Source organism: Vidua macroura, chromosome 1, assembly GCF_024509145.1.
Source record: "Vidua macroura isolate BioBank_ID:100142 chromosome 1, ASM2450914v1, whole genome shotgun sequence".
Classification (NCBI taxonomy): domain Eukaryota; kingdom Metazoa; phylum Chordata; class Aves; order Passeriformes; family Viduidae; genus Vidua; species Vidua macroura.
The window spans coordinates 46825514-46837890 of record NC_071571.1 but is presented as its reverse complement, the minus strand read 5'-3'; the positions used below and the strand labels follow the sequence as shown (position 1 = coordinate 46837890).

At 39.1% G+C, this 12377-nt stretch overlaps 1 protein-coding gene across 1 annotated transcript in view; it reads left to right on the top strand.

Moving 5' to 3' along the window:
- Positions 1-11559, top strand: part of TBX20 (T-box transcription factor 20) — a 33825-nt gene extending 22266 nt beyond the window's left edge. Inside the window, exons 7-8 of the mRNA XM_053988938.1 lie at positions 6808-6917; positions 11219-11559. Coding sequence (XP_053844913.1) covers positions 6808-6917; positions 11219-11559 — 451 coding nt within the window. The remainder of the gene's footprint in view (positions 1-6807; positions 6918-11218) is intronic.
- Positions 11560-12377: the final 818 nt, after the last annotated feature.

Here is a 12377-nt window from a genome sequence, read left to right as displayed (position 1 = left end):
GGCACTTCCCTCCTGAAGGATCAGTCAAAGCCACATGTTCAGGGATGGGCTGAGCGCAGCCTTCATCTCTCCCAGCCCTTCCCTGCTCACCCCACTGAGTTGCCTTCTTCCCCATTCCTGTTGCCTTCTGCTGGTCTAGAAGAACTTCTCAGACTCTTGAAAGCCCCCTGCCAGCAGCCAGAAACATATACAGCCTCTATGACCTACCCCCACATCCATGGTTAAGTGGGGCTTTGTCACAGTTCCCCAGTAAGTCAGACTGCTGGCTGATCCTTTATTCTCAGCCAGCTGTCAGTCTGTGAATGTCAGCAACCAGCCATGAGATATCATCTCTGATGTTTAGGTTCAGAGAAAAAAAGAAGTCCTGAATTTAGGGAGAAATACCAAGGACTCTGGCATCTAAATGCCTGGTATCTAGTGCCAGTATTCTAGATGTTGCTGAGGTTATTCCAGCCTTCAGCTGCTGCCCCAGATGGGTGGGTGGATTGTCTGTATTTTCTGCATCATCTCTTCCAGAACACTGCAGGTGGCTTGGATGCCTTAGCAAATCTTGAAAGCACTACCTGCCTATGTTTAAACACCTGAATTATTTCCTTCAAATCTGGTTCATCTGACTCTGCTTATTGTTAGCCAGGCAACTCTTCCTTTTCACCCAGCAGCAAGCCCCCCTGTGCCACTTAAATCCTCTTTAGTTCCCAAGTTTTTAAGCACTCGTACTCTGGCTCATTTTCCACTTAGGTTGTCTATCTTTTTACTTGGGCAAAATGGCATAAAAATATTATTCTAGTTGTTTCCACTCACCTCATGCAGATGTAGTGTGGGCATAACAGGTGGGGATGATGTCAAATTAGATCTATGGTTTCCACCCCAGAGAAAGTTTTCCAGGGACTTCCCCCTACAACTTCACAGGACATCTTTGTATTCACCTCTCATAATTTGGTTACAGTCAGAAAGAAATGGTTGCTCCACTGGGTGAAGTGGAGCTCCACGGGTCTGGCTATGTAAGATAGTTTTCTCATTTTTATTTGCAATTGGGAGAAGTGGTGTGAGTGTGTTGATAACTTCATGCCCCTTCTTCATAAATGTCATTACTTTTCCCATGCCATGGCTTCAGCTAGGCTTTGTCACATCCATGCATATTACAGCTCATCTACAAGTGCTGGATTTTTACTGAGAGGGTGACAGTAAACATCATCATGGAGGTACACTTGTCATCAGTCCCTAGATTTTTCCTAATTTAAGACTCATTTCCCTTCTTTCTGGTAAAAATTCTTGCAGTAATGCATCCATCCAACACTTGCCCAGCAGTTTTGACTCTGTGTGAAAGTGTTTTGCAGCTCTGGATTAGTTTTTGGGCCAAGGTCACATGAGCTACTGTAGCCTGTAGGCTTTGTTTTGTCCCTGGTTGGTTCAGTTCTAACCTAAGCAGTGGAACAGAACTACTTTGTTCTGTTCAAGGATTTGGTCCATACCATGGACCATCCACAACCTGTGGTCAGCCTCTATCTACCAGTCGGAGCAAGTATATGTAGAAAATTAATATGTCTGTATGTTTGTGCATATGTAAAGTCATAAATAAAAGCCACAGGAACATAAAGGCTGAGTGATATCTGAACAGTGGCTCTGACAGCATAAGTTGTTCACTCGTAGCTGCTGTTACAGAAATCTATTTGCTCTTCCTGCTATGTCGTTTTGTTTTTTTGGGAGGTGAGTGGTTTTTGTTGGTTTTTGGGGGGTGTTTTATTTGTTGGTTGGGGTTTTTTTTCTTTTTAAGAGACTTGTTTTTAGCACTTGTGTCTTGGATAAATTAGTCATCTTTTCCTTTAAAAAAGTCCTACTACAGCGCAACTTCCGACAAGTTTATTTTTGTGCCTCCTCAGCCCATTTATTCCATCTGTCTTCACCTCACCTCACTTCTGACATCTTCTGTTATCTGGGCTTTCTTCCAAACATACTAACTGGCAGCTACAAAAAAAAGGAAACCTTTGAAATGCAGAACTAAAGAAGTCATTCAGGCTGAAAACTGATAATTCATACACTTTATATCCTGTTCTGTTCTGTATTTTTCTTTTTGTTGGAATGGTCAAGCAAAACACGATTGTCAGTTTTACTATTTTATTATTTTCCTTCTTATTTTTTAATTTTTTTTTTAATTGACATTGCCTTTCCTTGCAAAGAACAAGAAAAAAAAAAGTAGAAAAAAGCAAACCCCATAACACCAGGAACAGGGAGCAGATTCTGGGAATGTCCTTACCTTTCCACATACCTGGCCCTTGGATAGCAAGGGGTAAAAAAAGAGAAGTTAATAATAAGAGGCTTCTCAGCTCTACTCTGAATTTTTTACCTCTTGTAGCCATTTCTGACACAGTAACTTGTGCAGAAGACATAAATTCAGAGTGCCTAGCTCAGTTGTAGTGATCACCAGGCTGCTATGCATGCACAGCTGAAGTAGAGAAATAGCAAAAGGAGCAGAAAAAATGACATCAGAGATGCCTGCTCCCACCTACAAAGAAGCCCTGTTCTTTTATCTTGATTAAAGATCCTGCTCAGGGTAATCTGGGACTTTATCATCTCCTGAGAGAATTTCTGTAATCTGGGTTGACAGCAAAAGAAAGTGAGCACCCTCGTACAGAGCCTCAGCTACTTACCAAGCCAACTCTGTTTTCTGCCCTCTCCTAGCTCAAATCCATGGCAAATCTTGGGTTTGGTCTGTAAAGTGTTAGTGAATCATTTGTCAGTAACATCAGGATTTTGGTCCTTCGAGGCTACTCTGTACATACAGGGCATTGTTAGCTACACAGGGCCAAAGACTCAGCTTGGAACTCTATGACATAAAGCATCCCTAGCCAGAGGTTTCATTTTGGAATCGGTTGCCAGCAGGGGCAAGAGTGAAATGTTTAATCAGGAGGTTAGAACCTGCAGAATAGCAAGATGTTCCCTGTGCACCCTAAACCCTTTCTTATCGATGAATTATTTCAGCCTTTCTCATGCTTTGATTTCAGGTTCAGATTTTGCTGTTTTATTTCTTGGACAAAGGAGACAAGTGCTTCATTCAAAATAAGGTTTATTAACAGGACTGGGCTCAAAGTGTGCTTCTGTTGGAATGCAGATTATTGGGATCAGCCTGAGCTCCTTTTCCTATTATCTCTCTTCACATGTGTCCTTCCTCAGCATCTTCTCTGTGGGTGTGCTTGCCAATACGAGTTTTGTTTTTTCCTTTCTATTTGGCACATGGATCCTTTTTCTCAAGCAGCATCAGTCTCTAACTTGATCTTCTCCAGCCTGTCATCTCCTCCTATTATCCAGTTGTACACATTGCACAACTTAATCATAGTAATATATTGTGTGTATGTGCATACTTTTCCCCTCCTCTGGGTATTTCCAAGATATCTGTGAGTTGAAGAACAGCATGGAAGACTGCATTTGTTGGTAGACCACACAAAAACATTTGACAGAAAGATGACATCTTTCCTTTATTCAATTGGCAGCTTGTGATCTCTGTCAGAACAAAGTTTAATGCTAATTTCTTGCTAATAGAAGAAAATGTAGAGTTCTTAGACTCATTAAAAGGTAAAAATTGTCAGGTCCCAGTATTAGATAACAAGTCTCTGATTTCAAACAAATAAACAGGACAGAAGTTGAGTATTTGAGTTACTGGAAGTCTCTTTGTTCTTCAGACAACATGTTTACTATGGAACACTGCTGAAAAATAAGCAAAGACAGCTTTAAAAAAACTTCCACCATATTCTTCACTTGCTATTTTTTTAAATTAAGCATAGAATTATAAAGTGGCAAGTATTAATTTATGATTCAGTAATTTATAAAATTATTTCCATAAGTCCTTGGAGGCACATTGAAATATCTGATGTTGCACACAGAACTATAAAGCCAGAGGTAATAATGTACTTATCTTTCAGTAGTGTTAGTGTAATATTTTGGGACTTGAAAAAAATGTATTTTATTAATCCACTCTCCAGAGAACCATATTTGGGATAACCTAAAGGGTTCATACTTCCATATGGAGAATTTTCAGAAGGATTTTGAGATTTAAGTCCTTTTGTACCCAGTGGAATAAGGATATAAGAAGGAATGTGTATTGCAGATTGCCAGCTTTGTTCCTGCATTTTGAACTAGATTTCACAGTCACTTAAGTCTTGTTGTTAAAGTTTTGCCTCCTCCTACCTATCTGTGTTCGAGTAAGTCCTAAAGCACCTCTGTCTTTAGAGGGTGGAGTAAATTAGTCTCCTCTTTCCAACCTGTGTGGGAAAATCCAAATGTTTTTATAGTTAAATGAATTGCAACTGCTGTCTTCTCTATCCAGACTCCAAGTGGTGTTCTCTGAGGATGGAATATTGCAGCATGGTGCACAGGCCACCACGCCCTTTCCTTTGAAACACAAGGGGAAGGAAAGAATTCTGCTCTTGTTTTTCTAAGTAGAAGAAACAGTGCTTGGAGGATAACAGAGATATGCCTTTTGAGTGGAGAAAATACACTGCTTCTTTTCTCCTGTTTCCTCTTGCACATTTAGGTGCGCTCAGCCTCTTGCATTTTGTAGGTCTGTTTGGAGGTTTATATGCAGTATGTGTTGTATGTGGAAAGAAGAGGAGCCACCTGGAGACTGTGGGGGCAGGTGCCTAAACTCTGGCGTGAATCTCAATGCTTTGCACTCATGATGAGAGTCACAGCCTCAACCTGTAAAATGAAAATTCAGTAGGTGTAGCATAAACAACCAACGTGGTTAGTTCAAGATAAGCTCATACAGTTTTGAATATTAAATCTCAGCTGCACAAAAGGAACTGTTTTTGTGAGATTAGTTGCTTTCCATGATCCAAATTTCCACATTCCCTCTGCCATAAAAACCTTTGCCTCTTGTGCCGATGAATGAGATTAATCTTCCAAAACCTTTTGCATACTATCTGCAACACTACATCATAAAATAAATAAATAAACCTACCACATAGTTCCCTGGTTTCAAACTTTGCAGATTCAGGGTTCACTAAGAAGTCATCTCTCTTTTTCCTTTAAAAGAAGACAACCATATAGAATAATAGAGTTCTCTGTCTAGCATACAAACCCATCTGGAAAGAATTTAGTCTGCAATAATTGTGGGCATTTGATTTAGCTTTAAATCCCTGTAGGTAATTCAAATGTAAATTTATTAGGGTGAGTTTATCCCCAAGCCGCCATTGGATCCAATGTTTTAGAGGTGAAATTGGCCCACTAAAACTACAGCCTGCATTGTTTCTGGCTATTATTATGTGCTGTAATATCTGCAGTAATAAGCAGACCCTTACTATAAATAAAGTCAATAGAGACAATACTGACAATCACCTGTATTAAATTTATTTTTCAGACCTTTATAGGCTAGTAATTCTTGGATTATGAATATGTTTATATACCAGTATCTAAATCTCTCAGACAACACTGGTTGTCTTGTTATTCTGTTATGTTGTACTCATATGAAATAGTCCTTTTCAATCAAGTAAAATTCTGTGCATTTCACATTCTGCTTCAGAAAAAAGTCTAATGTTTCAAGAGGCATTCAGCACATAATGTAAACAATGCCATCTGTCTTTTTCTTTGGAAAATCTTCTTCAAGATAGCCCTGATATGCCTACTGTTTTCAATCACTTAAAAGGCAGTAATCCAATTATATCATCCTCTATGTAGGAACTGCCATTGCTTTCAGTCCACTTCCAATCCTGACACAAGTAAATCACTTTGATAAGATCCTCTTTTTATTTATTTTTTTCTGAGAAGACTAGCATAAGTAATGATGCCAGTGATAGACCAAGGACAAAATGACCATAATGGACTTTCTGTAGGAAAGGAAAACATGTGCCACTGTGATTTATCATGTTACTTGAAAAATATTTTTCCTTGGAATTTCTGGAACAGGCGCACTCTCTAAGCAAAGGGCGTTAGCAAGTATGAATGGACAACTGGCAAATTCAGACAAAACATTCATCAAGTAGCAGATTTAAACAACTATTGCTACTTAGATTTCTTAAACAGGAACAGAAGGTCAAAGCCATTTTGGAAATGTGCCTAGGTCATTTTCATCTTTGGTATAATGCCACCTACTTACATGGAAATGCGCTTGGAATGTGTAAGGTTGGATCTTCCTTACAAACTACTAAGGCTTATCATGCAGATATGCCTTCCGTCTATTTAAAAATGGTTTGGGTGACTTCAGTGTTTTGTGCTACCAGCGAGGCCGGGGCCTGGCAGACACATCTAACCTCCCAGAATAGATGTGGCACGAGATCAGTAGTATCTGCAGACTTCCTGCTAAGAACTGCCCTCCACTCTGATGCTGAGAGAGCATAGTCAGAGCTGAGTTGTCTCTGGATACACCTATCTTTGCCCCTGCTTTCAGAAAAAGGGGAAAGCAGCAAATGAGGTGGTCATGTGCGATGCAAAAGCTTGTTTGAAAGGAGCTGGACCACAGGTGTCTCTTTGAACCCAGACTCGTCGCTCAGCACAAATAACTTGCAGAGTTTGCATTTTCAAATTTATGAAGAGTGCTGGTCTGATATTCACTGTCTGAGACCACATCCAGGAAGCACAGTAGGAAGTTCACTCTGCTGAAGAAGCTGGTAAGCGGTGATTTGCAATATTAAAAAAATGCAGGCCAAATCTGGCATTTCCAATGTCATGCTATGAGGTGAGTCTTTTGTTAAGTAACTTTTGGAGAGCCTGTGTGAGAAAGCTGTGATCTGGACAGGAAAAAGCATTGTATTTACCTTAACAAATTAGAATGCTGCTTAGGATGGTATTGACATATTAGGTTGTTTCCTTTTACAGAGAAAGTGTGGAGAGCCTTATCCAAAAGCATTCCTATGCTCGATCCCCCATTCGGACCTATGGAGGAGAAGATGATCTCGGAGATGACAGCCAGGCAACACAAAGCAGAGGTAGGAAAACATGCTCATGATGTAAACTGTGATGACTCAATTATGCTTGAGAAAAGCAGGACCACAGGCAGTACTGTGGTACTCTAAAGCATTTCTCTGGTGTGTCTCTTTGACACAAAGTCATATAATGAAGAAGAATACTTGTTATCTTTTGGTTCTTTGGGATATCTGATATGCCCACAGCACTGGTGTGGGTGGTTCAATTCAGGAGGCAGTTCCGGAGACAACCATATAATCTTTGCCATCAGGAGAGAATTAATTCTGCTTCCTCTTCAAGATGTTTGCAAACCAGAAAACTTCATTACTGTGGTGCTGAGAACAAGCTAATACTCCACATCTCTTGGCAGGACTTACTAGCTGGGCTCCACACCACTTGTGAAGTACCATGTAGATGTGCCACTTGCTGCCCCCCCAACCCTCTGTGAACAGAGGACTTAGTCCTAACCATCTTCAACCAGCCTATGGTTAATCTGGTTTGCCTCCTCAGGAAGAAAATTTGGTAGCTCCCTGAAAAACTGTTGTTTAATTGTTATCTGTTACTCTCTTAAAGGTGCTGTTCCTGCTGAAGCAATTAGCCCCAACTTGCTTTATCAAACAATTTGTCTGTGTTAGCAGTAGCAAAAGAAGCAGCAAGACAGACTTGTTCTTTGTGGGGATACTTACTGGAGAAATTGCATCTGTCATAATTTACCACTGGAAATAGAATTCAAACCCTTCCTGTAGGATTGCTGACTAGCATAAACTTGTGTTACATTATACTTTGCATGTTGACTTTGTGACCTGTCTGATATGCCACAGCCACTTGAGGTAGAGCAGTTCTATCTGTCTTCCGACTGGCAGTGCCCTTGTCTTGTCCTCTAACTTCATACAGTGTTGCTAAGATAACAGCATTCTTTCTGGTCATGAGCTCTTTGGACTTGTGCAGGAAAAACACACTTATTTTTAACCATGACTTGCTCTTCAGCAAAATGTGATTAGGTGGGCTTGTTTTTACACATCTATTCTAAGAGCAGGTCCTTAGATTATGAAGTTTCTGAAGCAACTTCACCTGCTATGATGCCATCCTTTCACATAGTTCTGGGGAATAACCTTGCTTCATGTCAACTTAGATCCTAGGCCAACTATTGTTGAAGACAGTATTAAATTTTCCATTGCTGGAAGTGCTCAGAGCAAAGCACCTTCTCTTCAAGAATTAAATTTCTCCCTAGTAGGATGTCCTCCCTTGGGAGTGATAAAATGAACCAGGTGAACCTCAGTGTGACAGCTGGCCATTAAATCTTTTCAGAAGAGAGTCCTTAGAAAGGTGTTATGGGGGATATACTACTTTATTGCAATTAATTTTATGTGTAATAAAAGGGTACTGTTCTGCATTTGCTTGCAATATGGCAAATGAGTAAGTGAGGAAAATTGTGAATCATGGCAAAGAAGTTTTTTCTAATCTGGGAGCCATATGCTACATGGGACGTGAGTGATCTGGGCAACCAGAGACATACACAGAAGGTAAATCAAACTGCTCTTACACATGGGTAACTGGTACTGCCTTTGCTCTTTCTTTAGGTCTAGTGTCCTTAAATAAGGAAAACTCCTTCAAGATACAAGGAGAGAAAACAATGTTCTTATTGAAATTACATAAATATTTTCATTTTTGCCGATGAATTTTAAAATTACCTTGCATGCAAAACTGATGGGTGTTCCCCTACAAAAATAAGAATTGAGAGCCAAATACATATGCATTGCTGGGTGGTGTGTGTTATAAGCTCTTTGGGACCTTGATTGTCTCAAAAGTACTAATTCCTTTGGTGGTGGCAAAAGTGGTATGTGGAGTACTAAGCTGCAATTAGAGACCAAATCAGCTGGAGCAGAAAAGGATGCCTGAGGAAGGCCTCGTGAAAATAATTGGATAGTTAGTGTTGGAAGGGACTGTTAAAGGTCATGTAGTGCAAACCCCCTTCAGTGAGCAGGGTCATCAACTAGATCAGGATGCTTAGAGCCCCATCCAGCTCGACCTCACATATTTCCTGGGATGGGGCATCTGGCCCCTCTCTAGGCAATCTGTGTTTCACCACTGGTGTTTCACTACCCTCATAGTAAAAAATTTCTTTCCTATATCTAGTCTAAATCTATCCACTTTTAGTTTAAAGCCACTTGTGACAGATCATGATAAAAAAATTTTTCCCAGCTTTCTCATAGGCCTGCTTTAAGCACTGACAGGCTGCAATTAGGTGTCCCAAAAGTCTGCTCTTCTCAAGACTCCAGCCTAATTCTCTAAGCCTTTCCTTATAGGAGAAGTGTTCCAGCCCTACAATCATTTCACAGTCATTCATGAGAAAGAATCACATACCTTATTCTGCATAAAACAAAGAAATAAATAGCAGTGATAGACTTGGTAATTACCTCAGCAGCCTCCCAGAGCATTCTCTGCTCAACAAATTTCAGCCATCTAAAGATGGAAGCAGCTAACCTACAGTACAAGATATCTAATTCCAAAGGAAATAACAAATAGGAAATATATAAATTCAATGGAAACTCTTTAATGCTTAATTTCTCTGTTCCTACATCCACACACATCCATAGGATTCATAGTAGCCACCTGCAGAGCCAAATGAAAACCTTCTGGGCAAATACAGATTCGTACCCTGCTTTCCTTGTAGTGCAGTAATGCTCAGATACCCTCTGATTTGTCAAGGGTTTTGCTGTGGTCTCTGAGTAATATATCATCCTTAGACTTTGGCTCTGGATCTTAATTTCCCAGCAGTTAGGATTTGGTTCAGTGGTAGGACCAGGATTTGGTTCAAGTTTATCCGCACTGCTAAATTGGCACAATTTATTTTTCCTGTTACTGGGCTGTTTTACTTGTTTCATTAAGCAGAAGAAAAATAATTCATGGTTTGAAAATATATCCCATAAGAGATTTATGATTTAAAAAAAAACACCCCAACAATATACACTTTTTTTCTGTTGTTTTTTGCTTATAGTTTTGGGTTGAGCATGTGGCCATGATTGGTTACTTTACTTAATTCCAGTAAGTTTTCCTTGATGGATAGAAATCTTCATATGTTTTCATTCTACAGTTCGGATGAACCTCCCTTCTTGAATTAGATTTATGAAACTAGCACCTATTACAAAATTTGTTGTCTCAGAATGTTTTGCAATACTGAATTGAAATTATATTTTGTCAAATAGTCTTTCAAAAAATTTATTTTCTAAAGTAAGAAAGTTGGTCAAGTAAGAAAATACATAAGAGACAAGAGTTAAATTATTGTTTAAAGAGGAATACAATGAGTTTATTTATAGCATTTTGTTGTTTTCCTAAAAATCAGACATATGATGATGATCAGATGCATATAGGAGCTACAGAGATGAAGGACAACACAGTCATCAGATTATTTGAAAATGACCATGTGTAATTATCCAAATGAATTATTGTTTCCCCAAAATTTTACTGTCAACATAAGTAATTAGTTCTAATTTTAAGAAACCTTTTTTTTTTTTTTTTTTAATGATTCTTCAATCTTCAGGAAAAAAAAAGTATTTTAAAGAGTTGCAAGATTTGTGGAAATAGGTTTTGAAACTTTTTAAATTAAACAAACCCAAAACAAAATTACAAACAGAACACTTCCATTTGATCAAAAGTAGATAATTACCTTCAGAGCAAGTTCTGCACCTCTTACTATGAATTAGCACTGGTATTGTTTATTAGAGTACTGTACACAATTGGAAAAACAACAAATACTTTGACATTTATGTTTTTAGGATTTTTTGCTCTAAATTATGAAAAGAATCAGGTTGACTAGAAAGATGTAGTGTTGACAGTTTTTACTGTGATTAAAAAAAAAGCAAGACTTGTAGAGCAAATTACATTTTTCTCCATTTTTGCCACACTGAACTTTTGGGAAAAAAACCCAGAACATCTACTAAGGATCTGATGTAATAATCTACAAGTATGTCTTCAAAACAGGGATGTAATACAGTGAGCTTCCATGTGAGAGTAGATATTTCAGTGTTTAGCAGCAGCATTACAAGGTGCTTCAGTGTTTCATATCTAAAATGTTCAATGTGCAAAGCTGATTTTACTGTTGAAACCACTGCAACCAGCTTCTGAAAATAGAAGTTTGTCCAAGATGTAGCGATAAAGGACAACAACAAGCAAATAACATTTTAAAGACAAAGTATTTGGGAAGTATTTCCAATGACAACTGGTCATTGAAACCAGGCTTGCTGTGAAGGACTCATTTTCTCCCTTTTCTCTCCTTTACCAGCTTCGTGTGCCAATGTTAAATATTCTTTCTCTTTGCTTGCAGGGTCAGCCTTTACAACATCTGATAACCTGTCCCTCAGTTCCTGGGTTTCCTCTTCAACCAGCTTCCCAGGGTTTCAGCATCCACAGTCTTTGAGTGCCCTGGGTACCAGCACTGCATCCATAGCTACACCCATTCCTCATCCGATCCAGGGATCTCTGCCTCCATACAGCCGCCTGGGAATGCCTCTTACACCCTCTGCTATAGCCAGCTCCATGCAAGGTAGCGGCCCCACTTTCCCATCCTTCCACATGCCAAGGTACCACCATTATTTTCAGCAGGGTCCTTATGCAGCTATCCAAGGACTGCGTCACTCTTCCGCAGTGATGACACCATTTGTATGAGTGACGTAAGACAAGAGGAACACAAGATTTAAAATGTGCAAGTTCGCTATGAAAAATACAAGGGACCTTCCTGAAAAACCTGTGGCAGTAGTGATGAACTCATGATAAACCAGCTAAGAAAATGCATTGTGGATATAGATTCCTCTTTTGAGGGATCACAAGAAGAGAGCATGCAGCTTGGAGCTGCTCACAGATCTATGTGTAACACAGCTAAAATGGATCCCAAAGTCCCCAGGATCTTTGGTCGCGTGCAGCTTGTTCCAAAGGTGCATTATACCTAGTGGAAAGAGATTATCTTTAAGCAGCAGTGTACAAACTAATTGTCTGTAGGTCTTTTTTCATATGCTAGATGAATCCTAAAAAAGGCAATACTCTTACTCATCTTCATCTCTTCTTGTGACTGATGAGCATCTAAACAGAAAAATGTATTGCTATAACTTTGAGCATGTTTTAGGCTATCTCAGCATACATTTGCTGAAAACAGGACAAAGTGGAGAAGACCACTGTCCTTTTTAAGACTGGCATATATTCACCAAAACCAGTATTTCTTAGTTGCTACTATAATCACAAAGAGAACGTTATTAACAAGTCTTTCTTTCTTTCTTTCTTTCTTTCTTTCTTTCTTTCTTTCTTTCTTTCTTTCTTTCTTTCTTTCTTTCTTTCTTTCTTTCTTTCTTTCTTTCTTTCTTTCTTTCTTTCTTTCTTTCTTTCTTTCTTTCTTTCTTTCTTTCTTTCTTTCTTTCTTTCTTTCTTTCTTTCTTTCTTCCTTTCTTTCCTTTCTTTCCTTTCTTTCCTTTCTTTCCTTTCTTTCCTTTCTT